Source organism: Phyllostomus discolor, chromosome 2, assembly GCF_004126475.2.
Source record: "Phyllostomus discolor isolate MPI-MPIP mPhyDis1 chromosome 2, mPhyDis1.pri.v3, whole genome shotgun sequence".
Taxonomy (NCBI): Eukaryota; Metazoa; Chordata; class Mammalia; order Chiroptera; family Phyllostomidae; genus Phyllostomus; species Phyllostomus discolor.
The window spans coordinates 194113686-194136350 of record NC_040904.2 but is presented as its reverse complement, the minus strand read 5'-3'; the positions used below and the strand labels follow the sequence as shown (position 1 = coordinate 194136350).

Genomic DNA, 22665 nt, shown 5'->3' with positions numbered 1-22665 from the left:
AAGCACATCGACAGATGTATTGCATCAAATGGAGAGTACTTTGAAGGTGACTGAAGTTTTAACATGTAAGAATAAATACACATTTTTTGTAAATAAATTCTGGGTTGTTTGGGGTCCCCCCCCATATATAACATAAAGTCATTTAGTTTATATGTCTTCAAAATACGAACAATTATTCACCTTTAATGATATTTCTATATATTTTTATTAAATTTATTGGAGCAACATTGGTTAATAAAATTTTATAGGTTTCAAGTGTACATTTCTGTGATACATATTCGTATACTGCACTGTGTGCCCAACACCCACAGTCAAATCGTCTTCCATTATCACATGTTTGAACCCCTTTACACTTTCTACCCCACCACACCCTCCCCATTCCTCTGGTATAGGTGAGGAGGACAGGTGAAAAAGATAAAAGAGATTAAGAAGTACAAATTTTCAGTTACAAAACAGTCATTGGTATATAAAGTACAGCATAGGAGATATAGTCAATAAAATTTTAATAACTATGGATGGTGACACATGGGTACTACACTTACTGAGGTGATTTATTGTAAGGCATGTAAATGTCTCATCACAATGTAGTACATCTGAAACTATATAATATTCTATGGATGAGCCAAAGAACTTATATGTATAACCCATAGACACAGAAAACAGTGTGGTGATAGCCAGAGGGAGGCGGGGCAGGGGCAAGGTGTGGTCAATCGGGGCACAGAAATGGGAGCATCTATAATAGTATCAACAATAAAAAAATAGTTTAAAAAGAAAAATAAATAAATTTTTAAAACTAAAAAAGACTTGCCCTGGCTGGTGTAGCTCAGTGAATTGAGCGCGGGCTGCGAACCAGGCATCGCAGGTTTAATTCCCAGTCAGGGCACATGCCTGGGTTGCAGGCCACAGCCCCTAGCAACCGCACATTGATGTCTCTCTCTCTCTCTCTCTCTCTCTCTCTCTCTCCCCCCCTTCCCTCTCTAAAAATAAATAAATAAAAAATCTTTAAAAAAACTAAAAAAGACTAAAAAAAAAGGAGGCCCCATTTATCTATATCTCCTCCAACTCTTGGTATTACTTTTGTTTTTTTCATTGTTGTTCAGTTACAGTTGTCCCGCCTTTTTCCCCATTGCTCACCCCTACCTCACCCCCCAACTCCCATAGTCAATCCCCCCATTGTCCATGCCCATAAGTCTTCTATTATTTGCTTGCCCCTTGCTCTTCTTTCCTGTTATTCCTTTTCTGCTCTCCCCTCTAGTCACTGTCAGTTCTTTATTTCCCTCTGGTTTTATTTTGCTCCTTTGTTTGTTTTGTTGATTAGGTGCCACTTATAGGTGAGATTCTGCAGTATTCATCTTTCATCGCCTGGCTTATTTCACTTAGCATAATACTCTCCAGTTCCATCTTATGCCATGAAAACGGGTATAAAATGGTATACAGGGTTGGGCAAAAATAGGTTTACAGTTGTGAGTATGCAAAACAGAGTTTATTCTTGTATTATTATTTATTAATATTTGTATTGTTTTCCATATGAACAACTACATACTTACTTTTGCCTGACATTATTGTGGTCTTTACTTGCAGTTCTCAAATTATGAATGAGGCTGAACATCTCTATGAAATATGTTTTTGGACTAAGTATTTCCTCTTTTGTGAAATGCTTTTCCAATATTTTGCCCATTTTTTTATTGTCTTTCTAATTCATTTGTGACCAGTTTGTATGCTTTGGTATTGCTACTGTGTTAATTATATGTATTTGAAATATCTTGCAGTTCTACTTTTTATATTTTTTATAGTGTTTTGATGAAGAAAGTTGATAATTTTGGTGAAGAATTTTTTTGTTTTCCTTCTTGGTACACACATTTTATATCTTTTTAAAGAAATCCTGTTATGGTAGCCAGCCTATGAGATGGCCCTCAGTGATTTTCATCTTCTGCTGTTCATGCCTTTGGGTAGTCCCCTTTCTTAGTAGATGAGGTTTGGTCTGTGTGACCAATGGAATGCACCAGATGTCCAAGTGTGTGATTTCTGAGGCTAGATTATAAAAGACATTACTACAGCCACCGTATTGTGAGAACACTCAAGAAAACCTATGGTGAGTTCTCTATGGTGAGGATCTGAGTCCTTATAACAATAGCCAGTACCAAGTTGCCAGCCATTTGAATGGGACATCTAGGAAGCAGATCCTTCCACTGTTGCCAGGCCTCCAGGTGACTGCAGTCACAGTTTGACCAAAAGAATTTCTCAATGGCATTTTGTGGAAGGACAGTCTTAATTTTCAATAACTACCTCCTCGTAAGTCTTCTGAAGACAAAATAGTACCATCTCTGGCACAAGGAATGTTTGTAAAAAAAATATGAAGAAAGTAAAGAATGTGTAACAAATTAAAGAAAAAAAAAACAAGGAAAGAAGAGCTCCATCTATCATTAGTAGAAAAGAGAAAACAGAAAGAAGGATGATTGAAGGGAGTAAGGAATCTGGATACTTCCATGAAACTCTATGATAAGAATTATACATAAATTACAAGAGGAAATTATCATTTTATGATAGGTCTCCATTTAAAATGTGACCATGAATAATGTTCCACTCAAATATAAATCTTCTTCATCTCACATATTGAATTTCTTTTAGAATCACAGAAAACATCATTCCAGCCCCATCCTCTAGGATTCCAGAAAACTAATGAAGCACATTCCTCTGCAGAAAAATTGGGCTCATCCTGATGCCATAATCTAAAGGAAAACAAAGGATAAAGACACTTCAGTGAATGCTTAGTGGTTGATGAGAATGTATATAGGGTGGGAGGATGAAGAGAAGGGGGTTCAGGGTGAAAGAACACTCCAATGATTGCTCTTCTCTTCTCATTCTGCCCTCCTCAAAAACCCCAAGTGTAAGCACAAACTTTTATAATTGCTCCTCTAACATTCTTCTGGCAAAATTTGTATGCACTGGAGTAATATTGGACCTTTTCCTTAAAATCTGATCTCCACTTCTTCCTCTATAAAGAGTCCTTATCCTGATCTGGGTTGTTAACAATTGCTTTCTTAACAGCATATAATAAAGAGGCTGCCTCCTTTATTTGTATACTTTTATTACCTTCCTAAATTCCTATATTCTCATACAGCTTGAGTCTGCACATAAGAAGTTACCCTGCCTATGAGGAACACAATCTGTGGTAGGGGTGAAGGGGTTGCAAGGTGGAACTTTGTTTTTGGAATTAAGAGACCTGGTTTAGCTGCTGGCTCATTTTGATATTAAGTATATAATTTATTCTGTTCAGGTACTTGGTTCTTCATCTATAAAAATAGGAATCATAATGAGATCTCCAAATAGCTTATAAGATTATATGAGAATGATATGAAACCATGTATAAATTCTGGATTTTTGTGAAACTCACAAATAAATAGTATTATTTTATAATTATCCTACTAGAATTGAACACAGTTCTGACACAGATGTTTTAAATCTTATTAATTGAAGTAAAATTTACTTGAAGTGCCTACATATGTCTAGGGGTGGTAAACTGTATGACTAAGAGCACCATGTTTGCAGTTAAACATGGAATTGAGACCCTGCTTCTCATCTTAGTAGTTTCTGACCTCAGGAAAGTTATTGCAGTTTTCATCAGTAAAATGATGAAAACTAAAAAAGTTTTCATGAAGTATAAGTTTGACAATACACGCAGTTAGTAAGAGTTTAATAATTGTTAGGATCTGAAATCATCCATTATCAGTATTAGCCAACAAAATTTCCCTACATTTTTATGTAAACAAATCCCTGTGTTTGTTAATGTGAGTCTGTACTCACCTGACATTTTCTGTATAAGGTGTCTGATCAATCCATTGCCATTTGCCATTCCCTTGTGGATCTGAGAGTCCCAGAAAATAAGACAACGATTTATTCAGCTGCTGAACAATGAAATTCTGCATAAAGAAAAAGAAGCATAGACTGAAATTTCCAGGTTGTATTCAGTAAGGGCTCCTTATAGCTCTAAAAAGAAATGAAAAGGTGTGAGAATGGTGGCATGACAGCTCATTGGACAAGAGAACGGGCTGAAAACAACAACATCATTATAGGAAGGAGGGAGTTATAACCCATGAATTTCTCAAACAGAATTTATTTTTTTTCACCAAGATACAGAATTATTTTTAAATCTATGTCAGTTTTTGTGCTTTCAGCTATTTTTTTTTAATTTTGTAAGTTCACATGTGCTCCATCTTACTGTTTATCAGTGCAATTGCATTTTGAGTTAGCAAAATTCAAATTTGTTCCTCTATTCTCCTAAGCAGTAATTCTCTAGGAAGTATAAGTTACTTTTTAAAATTAAACATAAAAATGTACTTATTAGATTATAGTTGTAGCAATTATTTCTTTAAAAATTATTAGTCTTATTTTTCTATCTGGGCCTCCATACTACCTTTTTAATCTGTCTAGATTGTTTTCCTATTAACATAAGGTGCAATTAATTTCAAATAGAATATGAAGGATTATGTGTACTATCCTGAGATTCTTTGACATAAAGTAAACATTCTGGGGGAGGGAAGATGCTCCTCGGCCAATGGTGTTATGTTATACAAAAATTTTCCCAACATTAATTTCTGTTTGTAAAGGTACCCTGCTCATCATGGAATAGTATTATTATCTGTCTAGGCATTTTAAATACATTTCAATAGTTTAAAAAATGAACACCTATAACTCCTTTTGGTGTTACCATTGCAGCTTAAGCATATCTGTAGCTTGATATTAAAGAATTTTAAAGTGTGAAAGAGAAACAATCTGTCTCTTGTTCCCAAATTGTCTAACTAATTTCAGTAAGTTAGAGTATGTACCTTTTTGATGTGATGTTTTTGTGATTAAAAAGTGGTTACAGGTAATGTTTACAACATGACAGATATTGTAATTTCCTATGGTAACTAACATTCTCAATTTTTTGCAGATGAAATTTTTAAGCACTGAGCCACAGATTGTCCAGCCTTCTAAATCTTTCATTTCCTTGCACATTTCAGTTATCAGAACGGAAGACCTCCCACGCATACACACAAAGCATAACGTACATTTGGTTGATGAGTTTCTTGCTTAACAGAACAACTGTGATGGAATTATGTTTCTAAGTTTCTTGCTCCAGTGAAATATGCATGCATATAGTAGGGAAATGGGATGGCAGGTAAGTTTAAAATGGTATTCTCTTGCAAAGAGCTCAGACTTTTAATTAACTATTATAAAATAGGTTGGTACTCATTGCCCAAGACTGGTTTTCCTTGGAGTTTTGCTAAAACAATCTTAGTGATTTCCTTCATTTCAAACAACTTGTAATTTCAAATGCCACTGTCTCTCAGATACTTGACCCTTTGTTTCACCTTTTGTATATATTGTGTGAATACATTAACCTAAGCAGAGAAAAGCTTTCTATGCCTCTATTTCAGTGAATAACACAAGTTTCAAAAAGAAGAGGAAATATCTTAAAATTCTAATTCTAAAGACAGTTAAAAGGACTAGAGACCATCATGGCCTAAACCACTTACCAGGAAGATATATGTATTGTACTTCAATGCCATAGTACTTTATTATTTAAAGAAAACACATTTTACTTTAAATTATTTTATATATTATTAATGGTTTTTTAAAAGTTTTTAAAATTGTTGTTCACATACAGTTTTTTCCATTTTCCCACCACCACTCCCCCATCCCAGCCATCCCCACCCCCACCCTCAATCCTATCCTCCTTCAGCTTTGTTTGTAAGACTGCACTCTTTGCCAAAGCCAACATCTAATAGAAACATAATTATTAAATTAAGAACAATCTGACAGTCACCAGATGGGAGGTGGGAGGGGATAATGGGAGCTAAGGGGGAATGGTTTTCAGGAACCACTATAAAGGACACATGGACAAAACCAAGGGAGGGGGTGGAAGAAGGGGAGGGAGATGGGGAGGGCTGGAGTGGGGGGAGTGGGTGGGGTAAACGCAGACAACTGTACTTGAACAACAATAAAATAATTTTTAAAAAAGAAAAGAAAACATGACTTTGTTTACTGAGATTCAAACTCGATGTGATGCTTTCAAATAAATTCAATACTTTTAGAAACATAGTGTATGTGTCCTTGGAATTTCTAAATAGTATATTAATAATTTAAATGAGTGATATCTATTTTAGAGGCTGGGGAAGGAGAAAAGAGAAAATAACAGAAAGAAAAACAATTTAAATGCAATTTCTAAGTTTTCTTTTTAGGGCTCTGAATTTTGCAGTGCAAACTGAAGTCAACTGAAGAACTATTCCTTTGTTTTGTATACAAAAATATGCTATGGAGGACTCTAGAGAAAACAGAATGCTTCATAATAGATCCTTAAAAATACTAAAAAAATTGGCCAATATTTATTAAATGCTGCAGGTGTTACTTAAAATACTCTCTGTGGCCTTTATTTTTTTTACTTTTGTTTTATTAGAATACAAATTAATGCCATCAAAACAGACACTCTTCAAATATAGATAACTGTTTTTGAGGTGTTTACATTTACTAAGCAAACATTTTACAATGAACATATATGTATATTTAAAGTGAAAGGTTGGATTGAGTCTTACTAAATTTAAATTTTTTATTTTATCTATTGAGAACTGCATGTCTGGTAGATAAAAAAAAGTGAAATTCTGAGTATTAAGGTGAGCTTTATAGAGAATTTTCACAAAGTTTTCCTGGAAAATGTAAGTTTTGCTACTTGTAATATTTCACTTAACATGTTTCAGTTTGTAAATCAGACCTGCTAATTTGTTATTTTCTATTTTAGAACTCATTTGCCCTTAAGAATATTTGGCTTTCATTTCACCAAACAATGCAGATTGGTTGTTGACTGTATGGTTAAATGTCAACATTTCTTCAGGAATCTAAGTATAAGAGAAAAGAAAATTTTGAAACAGAGATTGTTAATTACTTGTTTGGAAAGTCTACATACAGAGAATTCTGTGGAATCAGGTTTCACTACACATATTCCATTCATTCAGTCCAAAGAAAATGGAAGGTCCACATGGATTTTATTTCTCAGTGTGGACGCAGAAAATATAGAAAATTGATATTAACCTCATCTTTTACTGTGTAAAATAAATAAATATTTCTTCTCTCTTGGAAAAAACAAACAACTATGTACTTTGCTGACATAAGCAAGATGGTAGACTAGAAAGCCCCAGGACTTCATTTTCCCAATTTAACAACAGTATACACACCGAATTGCTTTCATGGACACTCAAGAAGCCAATTAAGAGGTTGCAGCACACAAGGCAAGTGTAAACCCCAGAAGAGCTGCATCAAAGCAAAATGGAAGTTTGTTGCATTCATCCACCAGAGTTTTCCCACTTAATGGGTACAGCACAAAGCAACTGGGAGAAAACTTACAACTCACAACTCTCCCTCAGGAGAAAAAGAAGAGAGTGAAAAATGTGTCCAATGTTCTGCTTTTTTTTTCAAGGATGACAGAAGGACTGGTTTCTGTCTTGCCTGTATGGGAGTACAGGGAGTGACTATCTGTCCTGGCCCCTGCCACTACATGTGTGTGTGCATCTGGCCCCTGCCACTACACAGACAACAGCAGCTGGGCCCCACAGCCAAGTGTGTGCAGATTATCAACTGAAGCCACCACCACCCCCACACTTGGTGTCCGGCCCCACTAGACCTGGATTCACAATATATCCCAGTATGCCCCCATCCACAGGTGAAAGTCTTTCTTTGCCAAAGTCAGTTCATAAAGTCTGGAAGATACGACTGCTTCTTCAAATGCATAGACACCTGTGCAAAGCTACAGGGATCACAAGGGATGGGGGGCGGGAGGGGTGCGGGAATGACTCCATCAAAAGAATACAACAAACCTCCAGTAACTGGTTTGAAAGAAATGGAGATCCAGAAATACCATACAAAGAATTCAAAATAATTATTCTAAAGATACTCAGGGAGCTACTAGAGAACACATATAAACAATACAATTGGGGACTTCCGGCAAGATGGAGGAATAGGTGGACGTACCGTACCTCTTCGCACAACCAAGAACAGAACCACAATAATTTACAACAATGATTTGTAGTCATAATATCAGAACTGTCAGAGGATTTATCTAAATGGAAGTCGGACAGCCAAGAAGTTGAAGTAGACCCGTACATCCAGACTGGTAGGGGACGACGAGCCGAGCGAGCGGGCGCCAGGCTGGCGCGGGTCGCAGGCGCGCGTAGGTCGGGGGAAATTTGGCGCAAAATTGGTGCGACAGCCAGCCGGGGCTCGGGAGCGCAGCGGTGCAGCGGTGATCCCTGAGTATGCAAGCAGCGGCTGGGGGAATCAGTGGGGCAGCGATTGTGGACCAGGGCAGAGCTCACGGCCCAGAAGCCCAGGGAAGTGTCTGACTCCAGGAGAACGGAAGGGTCGCCATTGATCCCTCCTGCCCCACTCCCGCCCCTGCCCCCACATATAAAGTCACAAGCTAGCGACCAAGGCGCCCAGCCCCGGTGAACACCTAAGGCTCCGCCCCCCACCATAACAAGAGCGACCAAACCGGAGAAACAATAAATAAATAAGTAAAATAATAGGAGAGACAGGGAAAGACGTAAGACATGTTTCCAGCAGAACAGATCAGACCCCCAGGACTCATCCTTTTGAGTGACCAAGAAATAGCCAATCTATCAGATGCACAGTTCAAAACACTGGTGATCAGGAAGCTCACGGAACTGGTGGATTTTGGATCCAAATTACATGAAAAAATGCAGATTACCATAAAAGGGATGCAGGAAGACACACGGAGGAGAGCCAATTGTGAAAGGAAGGAATATGAGTCTCAAAACAACACAGTGGACCAGAAGGAAGATAGAATCAACCAAGCAGGAGAGCATGATGAAATAAGAATTCAAAAAATCAAAGAAAAGCTAAAGACCATCGAGGACACCTTTAAACGTTCCAACATCCGAATTATAGGGGTACCAGAAGGGGAGGACCAACAAGTGGAAAAGTTATTTGAACAAATAATAAAGGAGAACTTCCCCAAACTGGCAAAGGGAACAGTCTTCCAAGAAATCCAAGGAGCACAGAGAGCCCCAAAGAAGTTGGACCCAAGAAGAAACACACCAAGGCACATCATAATTACATTAGCCAAGGTAAAAACGAAGGACAGAATCCTAGAAGCAGCAAGAGATAAGGGGACAGTCACCTACAAAGGAGTTCCCATCAGACTGTCAGCTGATTTCTCAAAAGAGACCTTACAGGCAAGAAGGGGCTGGAAAGAAATATTCCAAGTCATGAAAGACAAGGACCTACATCCAAGATTGCTCTATCCAGCAAAACTCTCATTTAGAATGGAAGAGAAGATAAAGTGCTTTTCAGATAAGGTCAAATTAAAGGAGTTCATCATCACCAAGCCCTTACTTTATGAAATGCTAAGGGGACTTATCTAAGAAAAGAAGATAAAGAAAAGACATGTATAGTAAAAGGACAGCAAACTCACAATTATTAACAACCACACCTAAAGCAAAACCAAAAGAAACTAAGTAAACAACTAGAATAGGAACAGAACCACAGAAATAGAGGGCACAAGGGGGGGGGGTAGCAGTAGGGGTGGGAGGAGGAGAGAGGGGGAAAAGGTATAGAGAATAAGTAGCATAGAATGTAGGTTGAAAATAGATAGGGGGAGGGCAAGAATAGTATGGGAAATGTAGAAGCTAAAGAACTTATAAGTATGACACATGGACATGGACTAAAGGGGGGGAATGTGGGTGGGAGAGGGGGCACAGGGTGGAGGGGAGTGAAGGGGGAAATGGGACAACTGTAATAGCATAATCAATAAAATATATTTAAAAAAAAGTAAAGAAAATTTAAAGCAAAAAAAAAAAAAAAACAATACAATAACACCCGAAAAATAATACAAGAACAAAATGATTCAATAAAGATAAGGGAACATAAAAAAACCCATAAATTTCAGAGCCAAAGAATCCGGTGACAGAATTGAAGAATTCAATAGAAATCTTCAAAGTCAGACTTGACCAAGAAGATGAAAGAATCAGCGAGCTCAAAGATGAATCAATTGAGAGTTCCCAAACACAGGTGTAAAAGAGATTTCCCAAACACAGGTGCAAAAAGAAAAAAAATTAAAGGACTGAAGAAAGTCTATATACTCTATAAGATATCATCAAAAGAGCCAATTTGCGAATTATTGGAGTTCAAGAAGAAGAGTGGGAGATGTCAGAAATGCAGTTGAATGGAGGTCTAACAAGCATGAAATCGAGTTGGATGGAAGTCTGACAAAGACTGAATTAAAGAAACCACATCTATCGAGACTGTTAAAAGGGAGCAGATGCAGAACAGGCTGGCCTCTCACCCATGTGTGGTAAATAAAAACTCAAGAGGGATATCTCAGAAGTGAGCAAGCTCAGCCCCACACCAGCCCTTTCAGCCCAAGTTTCCAGTGTCAGAAAGATAAGTCCCCACGATTTCTGTCTGCAAAAACCAGTGGGGATTGAGTCAGTGGAAGAAATTGCTGGAGCCACAAGCAGTTCCTCTTAAAGAACCCATACAGACACTCACTTACTCAGACTCCCTCCCTCTGAGATCCAGTGCCAGGGTAGAAGCTTAAAGGGCACCAGTGGCATACTGGGAAAGGCAGAAGTGTCTGGCATCGGGGAGAGCAGAGGATATTGTCACTTTTCTGGAGTTCTCCACCCACAGAGCCACAGAGCCAGCAGGCTAGTGCCATATTTGAGATTTGGTCAACCTGATTAACACTGTATGATCCACCTTGTACATCCCCAGAGATTCTGTCCTACACAATTTACCGACCCACCCATGTTGCTTTTCCATATAAATGGCTGCTTCACAACTTCCTAGATCCTAACAAACAATCAATAGCTGGCCTCAGTGAGCTCCAAGCCCAGCAGCCATCTCAGATTGCTTTATAGCTCAGGAAGGTCAGCCCTGGGCAAAAGACAGATGTGGACTGACTTTAGCCTATACCACCTAGGAAACCCCAGGGCCAGTGCACACATTGGACAGCTATAGACCATGCCAGAGCACCACCACCCTGTCTCTATACTGCCGATCCTCCATGGAGGGCAGAGGTTGAAGGTCATTGGTCACAGCCAATCCTTGCAGCTGACTGGCCTGGGTAAATCCCTTCCACTGATCTGCCAACAGAAACCAGACCTCAACTACAAGAGAAGGTTGTACTCAGCCCAAATGAAGGGTGCACCTTGAGTACCCAGCTTGGGTAATAGGGGAGGCTGTGACATTGGACCCTACAGGACACCTACTGCATTAGTCCACACTACCAAGACACAGAGTCAAAGCAGCTCTACCTAATACATAGAAACAAACACATGAAGGCTGCCAAAATGAGGAGACAAAGGAACATAGCACAAATGAAAGATCAGATCAAAATTCAGAAAAAAAGCTAAACAAAATGGAGATAAGCAATCTATCAGATACAGAGTTCAAAACACTGGTTATAAGGATGCTCAAGGAACTTAGGATCTCAACAGCATATAAAAGACCCAGTCAGAAATGAAGAATTTACTAACTGAAATAAAGAACAATTTACAAGGAAGCAACAGTAGAGTGAATGAAGCTGAGAATCAAATCAATGAATTGAAACATAAGGAACCAAAAAATTACCAATCAAAACAACAAGAAGAAAAAAGAATCCAAAAAAACGAGGGTCATATGAGCAGCCTCTAGGACAACTTCAAGAGATCCAACATTTGCATCATAGGGGTTCCAGAAGGAGAAGAGAAAGAGCAAGAAATTGGAAATCTATTTGAAAAAATAATGAAAAAAAACTTCCCTAATTTGGAGGAGGAAATAAACATGCAAGTCCAGGAAGCACAGAGAGTCCCAGTCAAGTTGGACCCAAAGAGGACCACACCAAGACACATTATAATTAAAATGCCAAGGGTTAAAGATAAAGAGAGAATCTTACAAGCAATGAGAGGAAAGCAGAGAGTTACCTACAAAGGAGTTCCCATAAGACTGTCAGCTGATTTCTCAAAAGAAGCTTTGCAGGTAAGAAGGGGCTGGCAAATTGAATTGAAAGGCAGATAAAGTGCTTTCCAGACAAAGTAAAGCTAAGTTCATCATCACCAAACCATTATTATATGAAATGTTAAAGAGAATTATTTAAGAAAAAGATCAAAAGTATGAATGTTAAAACAGCAATAAATTCAAAACTTAGCAAACAAGCAGAAAAGCAGAGAAGAAACAGAATCATAGATATGGAGATCATTTGGAGGGTTTTCATTTGGGTGATAGAAGGGGAGAATGGGGGGGAAAGGTGCAGGGATTAAAAAGTACAAATTAGTGTGTACAAAATAGACAAGGGAATGTTAAGAATAGTATAGGCAAAGTAGTAGCCAAAGAACTTGGATGACCCATGAATATGAACTAAGGGTGGGAGACTGGCAGAGGGAATGGAAGGTATCAGGTAGAGGGAGGCAAAGGGAGAAAATTAGGACAACTTTAATAGCATAATCAATAATATATACTTAGAAAAACAAAAAGTAGAGGATGGTTGCAGGGACTGGATGGAAGAGGAAATGGGTAGTTGTTCAATAGGTGTAGAATTTCAGTTTTGTAAGATGAATATATTGTAGGGATCTTTTTTTGTGACAATGTGAATATAATTAACTTATGAAATGTACACTTAAAATAGTTAAGTTGATAAACTCTGAACTGTACACTTAAAACAGTTAAAATGATAAATTTTGTTTTTAAATAAATCATTTAATTTTATTTTTTAAAATGAGAATGAAAAATACAGAAAACAAACCTGCTCTGCTATTGTGTTGATCACCACCAAAGGAGCCCCCATCTTAACACAGTTCTGCTCACTCTTAGTCCAAAAATTCTGTTCACTAGGAATGAAGTAGCAGCTGGAATCAAAAGATTTCCAAGTACTTGGGCAACATCCCCAGACTTTTTCTATGTTGAATAAAAGAGAAGAGTGAATGTAAGATGAGGCAAATAAGATTAAAGAGGTAAGTTCTGTACATCTGAAATTTCAAGAATCTCAGTTTGTTTTTCTAGGGATGAGCTTCTTAATTCATGTAGTTACTGTTCCCTAAATTATATAATTTGAGGTCATAAAGTTGCTTTTAAATAAACGTTCTTTAACATTAAGTTCTCACTACTTACCAAGGTTTACCTGCAAAATTTCTCTGGATTTTTTTTGCTAAAAAACTACTACCATATTTTTATTCTTTATGTCTCTTCTACATTAGATGCACCAAGTTCTATCAGAGTTACAAAGGACTAATAATCTCGAATGTCAGTTCTACTTAATAATCTTGGGCAAGCCACAAGCCTCAGGTTTTTAAATGGAAATGGTAATTAATCATAGGGTGATTATGAGAATTAGAATTATGCTTCATTAGAATTTTGGTTCCACCATTTCTTATGTGTGCTTTTGAATAGATTACATAATTCCCTTGAGCCTTAGTTATTTCATCTTTAAAATGGAAATAACAATCGTACCAAACTCAAAGGGTAACTTAATCATATAATATGTACAAGGCACTTTGAAGGGTGTTTAACATGGAATAATAGTTGATAAATGTTCCCTGTTACTAATTTTTACATAGCACCAAGAATGTAAAAGTTTTAAAAATTATCAGTTTCCTGTCCTTTCTCCTTAGGAACACCAGTTTACCACTATGCTAGAATTTTAAAAATCTCTAGCTAACTATATATAAGCCCACTGACATATTTTGATTATATATGTTTATACATAAACTTAGCACATATATATGTACACCTAAATAGTAAGTTGTTTTAATTTATTGAGCTTTAAATCTTTTAAAAGTATTCTTGGTTTGATTTTTTATTCCACATTTTTAACACTCATTCATATGTAGCTCTATTTTATTTACTTTCAATTATTACATAGTTACATATTTTTTTAATTCATTTTTATTGTATTTTTACCATTTGTCCCCCTTATATTCCCTGCCCCCTCACCCTAGTCAGAATGGGTATCATCAATAAATCAACAAACAACAAGTGCTGGCAAGGATGTGGAGAAAGTGGAACTCTTTGAATTATTAGTGGGAATGCAGATTGATTGTTATGGTCACTGTGGAAAGCAGCATGGAGATACCTCAAAAATTAAAAATTGCCTAATGACCCAGCAATTCCATTTCTGAAAATTTTTCTGAAGAAGCCCAAACACTAATTTGAAAGAACATAAGCACCCCTATATTCAATGCTGCATTATTTACAGTCACTAAGTTATGGAAACAGCCCAAGTGTCCATTGGTAGATGAGTGGATGAAACAACTATGGTACATTTACACAATGGAATATACTTGACTGTGAAAAAGAAGAAAATTTTACTCTTTGAAACACCATGGATGGACCTGCAGAATATTATGCTAAATGAAATAAGCCAGTCAGAGAAAGACAAATACCATATGATTTCACTCATATGTGGAATCTAATGAACAAATTGAACTAACAAGCAAAACTGCGACAGACTCATAGAGAGCAAGCTGACAGCTCTGGGGGTGGAGGGATTGAGTTAAAAGAAAAAAGGATTCATGGACATGGACAACAGTGTGGTGATTAAAATGAGAATAACCTATAGAATTATTCTTCATTTTATACTATTATAATATGAATAAAATAGGCCATATTGATATCATTTTACTATTAGCCACTTTTAGAAATGTATCTTAATTATGCATTTCATTTATTATTAAAGATTGCTTTTCATTATACTCCTTAAGTGTATATTAACATATTTTAATTTAAAAAGTTTAATTTGGCTGACTGTTCTTAGTGGTAAGGATTGGGTTTGTTAGTTATGCATACCAAACACTTTTCATATGTTGAATATGCTAAATCTCCAGAATCAAGATTGAAAAACTATACAAAGCTGTAACAAACAGAAGGATTACTGATATTAATAATATATTTTCCCAATTGTGCTCTAAATAATGAGCTAATCAAGTTGTTTTATAAGTATAAAAAGAAGTGTAATTAATAGTCATTTGATAAGACTTATAAAATCTTTCTTTGGTGTAATTCTCCAAAATTGAGAAAGCAATTGACTATTGACTAGGAAATAACAAAACTTAAAAATTATTCTATTTATTGTTCTTTATATTCAACAAAATAGAAGAATTACCTAATCAAATTCTCAATGAATAGATTATTACAAATAATTTTTGATACTAGATCACTGTATTTTTTAGCAAATAACTAAAAAAATTGGGTGACATACTAACAGAGCACTTTATATTCTATGAATTTATTTAGATAAGTAATATTTATTAGATTGTGTTGCTAAAGTGAAAAATAAGAATAGAATTGATATTGAATTCTACCCCTTCTAGTAATAATATTATTCAACAGTAGGTACATCTGATTGTGTTTTTTAAAAGGTCCATTTGTGTCATTAAAAGATGGGATTCCAATAGTTTTATTAGTAATAAATTTGCAATGTTTTTAATATTGTATTTGATAAGTATTATAATGAGTTAATCCAAAAGAAATTTTATAACACTTAAAGCTTTATATTTCATAGGAAATTAAAATATTAGACACATTCTTATTTACATATCTTAGCAAAAGAGAAAGTGTTGCATGAATATTAGTCTGAGAGGAAAAAGAATGGTGTAAGACACATGACTGTTAAATAATAGACATTTTACTTCTTTTTTATACATGCACAATGAGAGTGTGGGTAACAGTTTGTGATGGTATTAAGATACCAGTACATACATTTTTTAAATACTTCTAATGCTGTTGTTTTTGTGTTAATAATTACAATATTCCAGAAATTAAAGCTTTTGCTTCTATTACATGATGAAAATTTTTAGATGTCAAATTAAGGTGTAGAAGGGGGCACAAGTTTTTCAAAACCTTTCTGGGGATTTGACAAGCATAAGTGTTCAAAGGGCACAGATGTAGGCAGAGCACAAGCATATTGAAGAAACTGTGACTTTACTCTTGCTTCTAAATGTCTCAATGTTCTGACAGTGACTGAGTGGGAAACAAATTGGAAAAAATACATGTGAATTTCAAGTTCATTTTTTACTTGTAATCAAAACAAAAATATTTGTGTTTTCATTGTAATAATAATTTGAAAGGATGTTCTTAAAATCTGAGCACTTTTATTTGCTGACATAGTATTATATAAAACAATTTTTTATGCAAGCTTATCTGTACTTTGAATTATATATACTGAACAACTTGAAAGACTATAATATCAACTTGGATATATTTTAGGAGCAAATTTGCAGTCTCTTATGCCAGGTGGATGTGGAGTTAATTCAGTAATATCCATCTCGGTCTCATTCATTTCCGAGCATTCTGAAGGCAAAGACTAAAGTACCCATTGCTGCTTCCAGTAGGCGGTCTTTAAAACTACAGTTGTTATTACAGGAGTGACTCCAAATGGTGGGAAGAAGACAATATTGATGCAATTATGTTTTTCCCCCCAGAAGTGCCAGCTCCACAACAGTTTAACCAAAAGCCTCAATGTGACAAAAACAAAAACAAAAAAACAAAAAACGTATGTCAAAGAGAGTAAAGAAAATCATTCCTCACCATTCCCATGCACCATATTCTTACCAAATACCAAAAAAAAGGAAAAATTCCAATGCCTCATAGAAATAGAAACTTTCATCCTCTCTTTATTCTCATACATTTTTCCATTGAAGCAGAGGAGTGAATTATTTAGTTCTTAAAATACCAAGAGTCTAACGTCTTTTTGTACTTCTTAGTTGGAAAGAGTAAGGCCATAAATTATGACAACTACAAACATGCATTTTGCCTTACTTTGGCATTCCTCATTGGACATAGTGCAAGGTAGAGCATGATTGAATTCCACTTTCTCAACTCTTCATATGTGAAGGTACCAGCACCACATTTTAAAGTGAGGACAGTCTCTTCCAGAGCCATGTTTCAACATTCAAATGGACCAGTAATAAAGCTAGCTGGTACTTGGAATGGAGATGAGTGTTATTAACTAGGAAACTTAGATATAACAAAAGCAAATTTTATCCTAATGATAAAGGTAAGGATAATTGGAACCAAAACTTTTATGAAAAATTTCCAGGGTTAGCTTAAACAAATTGCATGATCTGTGTTGATGGCACTTCTCAATCTCAAAAAGTCTTGAGGAGGAATTATTTTGGGGCAAATCTAGAGGCTAATATAAACATGCAAATTTAGAGATATCTTAACGTTGTCTAAGCAAATAGTACATAAGAAAATGTGACAAACCAAACTAACTCAACCCTGAACTTCTCTGAGAAAAAAGAAAGTCTGGTTAAGAATTGCAACACCTTACCTGTCACCCTTGTCCCTTCACTGAAGCAGGTTAGACTTGAATGATACGTATGTAATGCGGACAGCCTTTGGTCAGTTTTGCCGTGTGTAAAATAAGTCACTGTAGAGGAGGAAGAAGACTTAGTATCCATCCATTCTTTTGCTATAAAGCCTTATGCTCTATAAATCTGTGCCCAGTAGGCTTCTCTCCAATTGCCACCATTTACCTCCATTCAAACTCAATAAAGACCATGTTCAGTTACTGCTTGTCTGTATTCACTTTTTTGTTTGTTTATAAGCCTGCACTTCTTTCCTCATGAAAATTTATGTAAGTTCTATATTCTATGACAGACATTCTATCATTTTCTACATCAATTAATCACAAACACCTAGAACAGTGTCTGTCACAAAATAATCTATAGTTATCTATTGACCCACTGGCTATCTGCTTCCTCTTAATTTTCATAATTGTGAAGCAAGCATGCAGATTATTTTTACATTTCCTAGAATTTCTAACTGCTGGTAGCTACAGATAATTATCTGTGATAAAGAGAAGACAATGGAAGTCTTTAAATATTTAGAGAGATTTTAAATGTCTCAAATATTAACTCTCATGTTCACTGGTGTCCACATTGAGCAAGACCTGTTCTCTCTTGGGTCCTGAATTGATTCTCCATTCATTTCTGTGTTGGCCCTCTACTGCTGAAGCTCAATATTGTCAAACTATTCTACCTTTCTCTGAGCCTGAGCTACAGGGTCCTGAATATCTGCTTCCTCTTAATTAATAAAATAACTATTCTCGACCTCTCTTCTTTCTTGCACTTGACCATGAAACTGAAGCAGATTCTAACTTTGGTGATAATTACTTGTGTTTTAGTAAAGACCAAGAGAATTATTTATATCTTAAGGGAATTTCAAACATGGCCCATTTGACATACAAAGTTACTTTCACTCCTGATAGGCTACTTAATAACTATTTGTAATCATCTTATTAGTGAATAAAGAATAAAATAGATTAGAAGGAAAAAAGTCTTTGTGATTTCTCACAAAACATACTTAAAATATTTATTTGGAAGCAAATGGAACAGTGAAGAAGTATTCCCTCACATCTCCAATATATTTTTTGAATATTTTTTCTCCTTATATTAGACAAAACTCCCACAAAAATTATAAAAGATGCTACCCTCAGGTATTATGATTGTAAAAGCAATTATAGTTACATTTTCAATAGAGGGCTTTTGTGACTAGAGAACATATGATCACTAGTGAACTATGTAGTAGAAAATGGCATCTTAGAGGATGGCTGCAATTGACATACATCCATATATGAGGTCATGATTGGGGATATACTAATTAAATCAGGTCAACAATATCTAGAAGCAGAGCCAATTATCAAAATATGGAGAAGAGAAAAAATAGAAGGAGCAAGAGGACAAAGAGGAGGGAGAGGTGGAGAATAAATAAAAGGAGGATGAGAAATGGGGGAAATCAAGAAAAGCATAGCATTCCAAGTAACAGCTAACATATTAAAGGCATAAAGGAGAACATACCTTAGGGAATCTTTGGAACATGATAGGGAAAGAAATTAAGAGAGTGGCAGCTCAGTGAAGAACTCACCCACACAACTCACAATGAAACAAGCACTAAGGAGTGCTACGGAAATTACAGCAACAGACCAGAGCTTGACTTGGTATCGCCATACCGCTTTCTCTGTCAGAGAGGCAAGAAAAATGCAATTACCAAGGGAACAGGAAGTTGGATTTCCTAAGAAGCTTAGGGCAATGAAGAAGGTAGATGAAGAATCTCAGATTAATTAAAAACCTAAAACAAGAAAAGAGCTTAGAAAATCCCCCAGAATAAATGACCAGGTAGTAGTTCTGAAGCCCTAAACAATCTGGATAAATCTCATCTTCAATCAACTGTAATTTCTACTTTCTTTTTTCTTCTAAAAATTAGCCATGGATTCTCCATCTTTTTTAAAACATCACTTTTGTTTCCTACTTCCCATACTACTGTATTAATATTTGGTTTCTTATTCTATCAAGTACTTCTAGCTCTGAGGAATTATACTTTCTTCTAACATCTGACTGCTATGGTGGTCCAGTCTTCATCCCTTCCATCTATCCATTGTCTAACCTCTCCTTTCCAGATAACTCATCATCTCATCATATACTTCTACCTTTCCCTCTGGAATTAAGAAAATAAATGCTAACCTGAAACTTGAGGTTGCCTTTCTTGCACCATTATGTGGGCTCCCTGTGTTCAGAAGGCTCAGTAGTCTCTCGTCTCTCTCTCTCTCTCTCCCTCTCCCTCTCTGAAGATATTACCCAGAGCCTTGGCTTTGTTCAAATAAGTCAGAGACAGGAGACAAAGAACCGGACACTCTGATGAGACTAAGAGACTTCCAATAAAAAGTAGACTTCAAAAGAAGAAGTCAATGTTTAGACTAAAGTTTCAGTGATCTATTTTGAGTATGAGGAAAAATAAAAGAGGAAATAGAGAAATATACCCAAACAGTTCATGAAAAGTTTGATGAGATTGTTCAGATTATTTGTTCAGTTTCTGACATGAAATTTCTCTGTCCAATTCCTATTCACCTTGGCATGCAAAGTAGAAAATTTTATATACCTTAAAAGAAATGTACTTGTAGGCTTTAATTTAGTGGTTCCTAGCCAATCTCTGCATTGGATTTTATGTAAGGCTTAATCCATGTGTTAAACAGTGTTTTAGGAATGACCAAAAGTCTGATTGACTAGATATGGCTTATGTAGTATATTAATATAGTAAATTACTTAAAGAGCCATGGATATTGTTCAGGAATTTGATTGCAAAGTTGAAGGTTCTGAAACTTATCTGCAAAAGTAATTAAACATTCTTAATGCATCAAGACCAGTATTGAATAGAGGTTAGTGATATCTTATAACCCCCCTGATTAGAGAAGACTCCAAGTGGTATAACATCAGCGGCAGGGTTTATAACTTCCTCGTCATTACTTAAGGGCTTGAGAATCCTTTTTAGCATAAAGTCTCCAGATCATAGACCTTTCTATTAACATCAAAAACATCTCCACATTCTCAAGTGAGAGTCTTGAATACAAGAAAAATGATATACCATGGATAAATGAATACTGAACTCAGTAAAGCTTTTTAAAAACATAGCTGTATCTAATCATGAAATGACATTGAGGACAGAATTAAAAACCAAAAAAGTTAACCCTAGGGTTGGTTTGAAATGCAACAGGTCTTTCCTAATGGGAGAAGAAGTGGCTGTGAAATATCATCTGTTTCCAGTTCCCCTCAGAAATGAAGAAACACAACCCAAGGATTAAGTCACTTGTTGCTCCAGGAAAAGAAAATATTCTCCTCAGCCAGGTACAGGAAAAGCAATTTAAAAACTTCTTTGCTTCCTTGCTCATGTCCAATGTAAGCTCTCCCAGTCACATAAGGATCATGACCATTGGCAACTCTGTTCCATTCTCTTTGCTTTTTTGCATTCCTTTGTTCCATATGCATTTCTAGATTGCTATAAGCAAAACTTTGAATGGTAGTAGCAAAGTCAGAAAGGAGCAATGCACCAAAATAAAATATCAAATAAAATAAAATAAAATAAAATAAGAATTGATAATAAGAATTAAAAATTGGAGCAAAAGCTAAATTGTGGATAGGTTTGGGTCAGATATGCAACAAAAATTTAGGATATTTGAGTCTTCCAAGGGACTCAGAAAAAAACTAGCTATGATTTAATACAAAAATCACATACTATTAGACAGATTCAAAGCAAATACTCTTTGATTTCTGGCTCAAACTCTTTTAAAGGGGACATGATTTGTGAATCAGCAATTTGAACCAAATCCTCTTCTAAGAAAGCATCATTGGGCTACTCTTTTAAAATTAGTATTTGTACAATCAATAATATGCCAACAAATTGGACAATCTGGAAGAAATAGATAAATTCCTGGAATCATGCCATACAAACTTTCAAAACTAAATCAAGACGGAACAGAAAATCTTAATAGACCAACTACAACCCACAAAATTGAAGTAGTAATAAAAAAAAAAAACTCCCAACAAACTGAAGTTCTGGACTGGATGGTTTCACAGATGAATTTTACCAAAAATTCAAAGAAGAACTAATACCTATCTATCCTTCTCTGTTACAAAAGATTCAAGAGAAGGGAAGACTCCAACCTCATTTTATAAAACCAGTATTATCCTAATTCTAAAACCAGATAAAGACACTAAAAAGAAAAAAGTATAGTCCCGTATCCTTAATGAACATAGATGCAAGAATCCTCAACAAAATATTAGCAAACTAAATTCAGTAATACAGTAAGAAGGTTATATACCATAAACAAATGAGATTTATTCCTGTGATGCAAAGTTGGTATAATATTCACTAATCAATTAACATGATAGACCACATAGAAAAGATGAAGGATAAAAATCCCATTGCAGAAAAAATATTTGTTAAAATCCAATACCCACTTATGATAAAAATTCTCAGCAAAGTGGGAGTCGAGGTAACAGTACAGTTCTCTCATAACAGAGACATCAACATAATAATGTTCATATAGACCTGAGAACAGTATAGACCTTAACATAATAAAGGCTGTATATGAAACACCCACAGCCAACATCACACTCGGTGAGGAAAAACAAAAAGTATTTCCTTTATGATCAGGAACAAGACAGAATATTCACTTTCACCACTCTTATTCAACATAGTACTGGTAGCACTGGCCACAGCAATCTGAAAAGAAAAAAATAAAAGCCACCCAAACTGGAATGGATGAAGTAAAGCTGTCATTCTTTACAGATGACATGATACTGTTTGTAGAAAAGCCTAAAGATTGCACCAAGAAACTACTAGAATTGATCAATGAATTCAATAAAGTAGCAGGATATAAAATAAATATCCAGAACTCAGTTGCATTTTTATATACCAATAATGAACTACCAGAAAGGGAAACTAAAAAAGCAACCTCATTTACAATTGCCTCAAAAAAAAAAAAATACTTAAGAATAAATTTAACCAAGGAGGTAAACAAACCTCTACTTGAACAATTATAAGACACTGAAGAAAGAAATTAAAGAAAATACAAATAAATGTATAGGAAGAATTAGCATCATTGAAATGTCCATACTACTCAAAGCAATTTCTAAATTCAATGCAATTTCTACCAAAATAACAATGGCAATTTCACAGAAGTAGAACAAATAATCCAAATTGTTTTCTGAAACCATAAAGACCTGGAATGCTCACAGAATTCTTGAGAAAGAAGAACAAAATTGGAGGCATCATGATACCTAATATCAAACTATACTACAAGGTTATAGTAATCAAAACAGCATAGTGCTGGCAGAAAAACAGACAGATTAAACTGATGGT

General features: G+C 35.6%; 1 protein-coding gene across 2 annotated transcripts; it reads right to left on the bottom strand.

The window, feature by feature from the left end:
* Positions 1–1486: 1486 nt before the first annotated feature.
* On the bottom strand, positions 1487–19893 carry LOC114513757 (C-type lectin domain family 6 member A-like). 2 transcript variants are annotated; one of them, XM_036019410.1, is made up of 6 exons: positions 19787–19893; positions 18895–18987; positions 17300–17398; positions 12776–12927; positions 3805–3920; positions 1487–2729 (listed from the first exon to the last, which is right to left on the bottom strand). In XM_036019410.1, the coding sequence occupies exons 1-6, from the start codon at positions 19797–19799 to the stop codon at positions 2585–2587; spliced, it is 618 nt and encodes a 205-aa protein (XP_035875303.1). In that variant the 5' UTR covers positions 19800–19893; the 3' UTR covers positions 1487–2584. The 2 variants fall into 2 exon arrangements, with proteins under 2 accessions (XP_035875303.1, XP_035875302.1); XM_036019409.1 differs by lacking the exon at positions 19787–19893 and adding an exon at positions 19491–19690.
* Positions 19894–22665: the final 2772 nt, after the last annotated feature.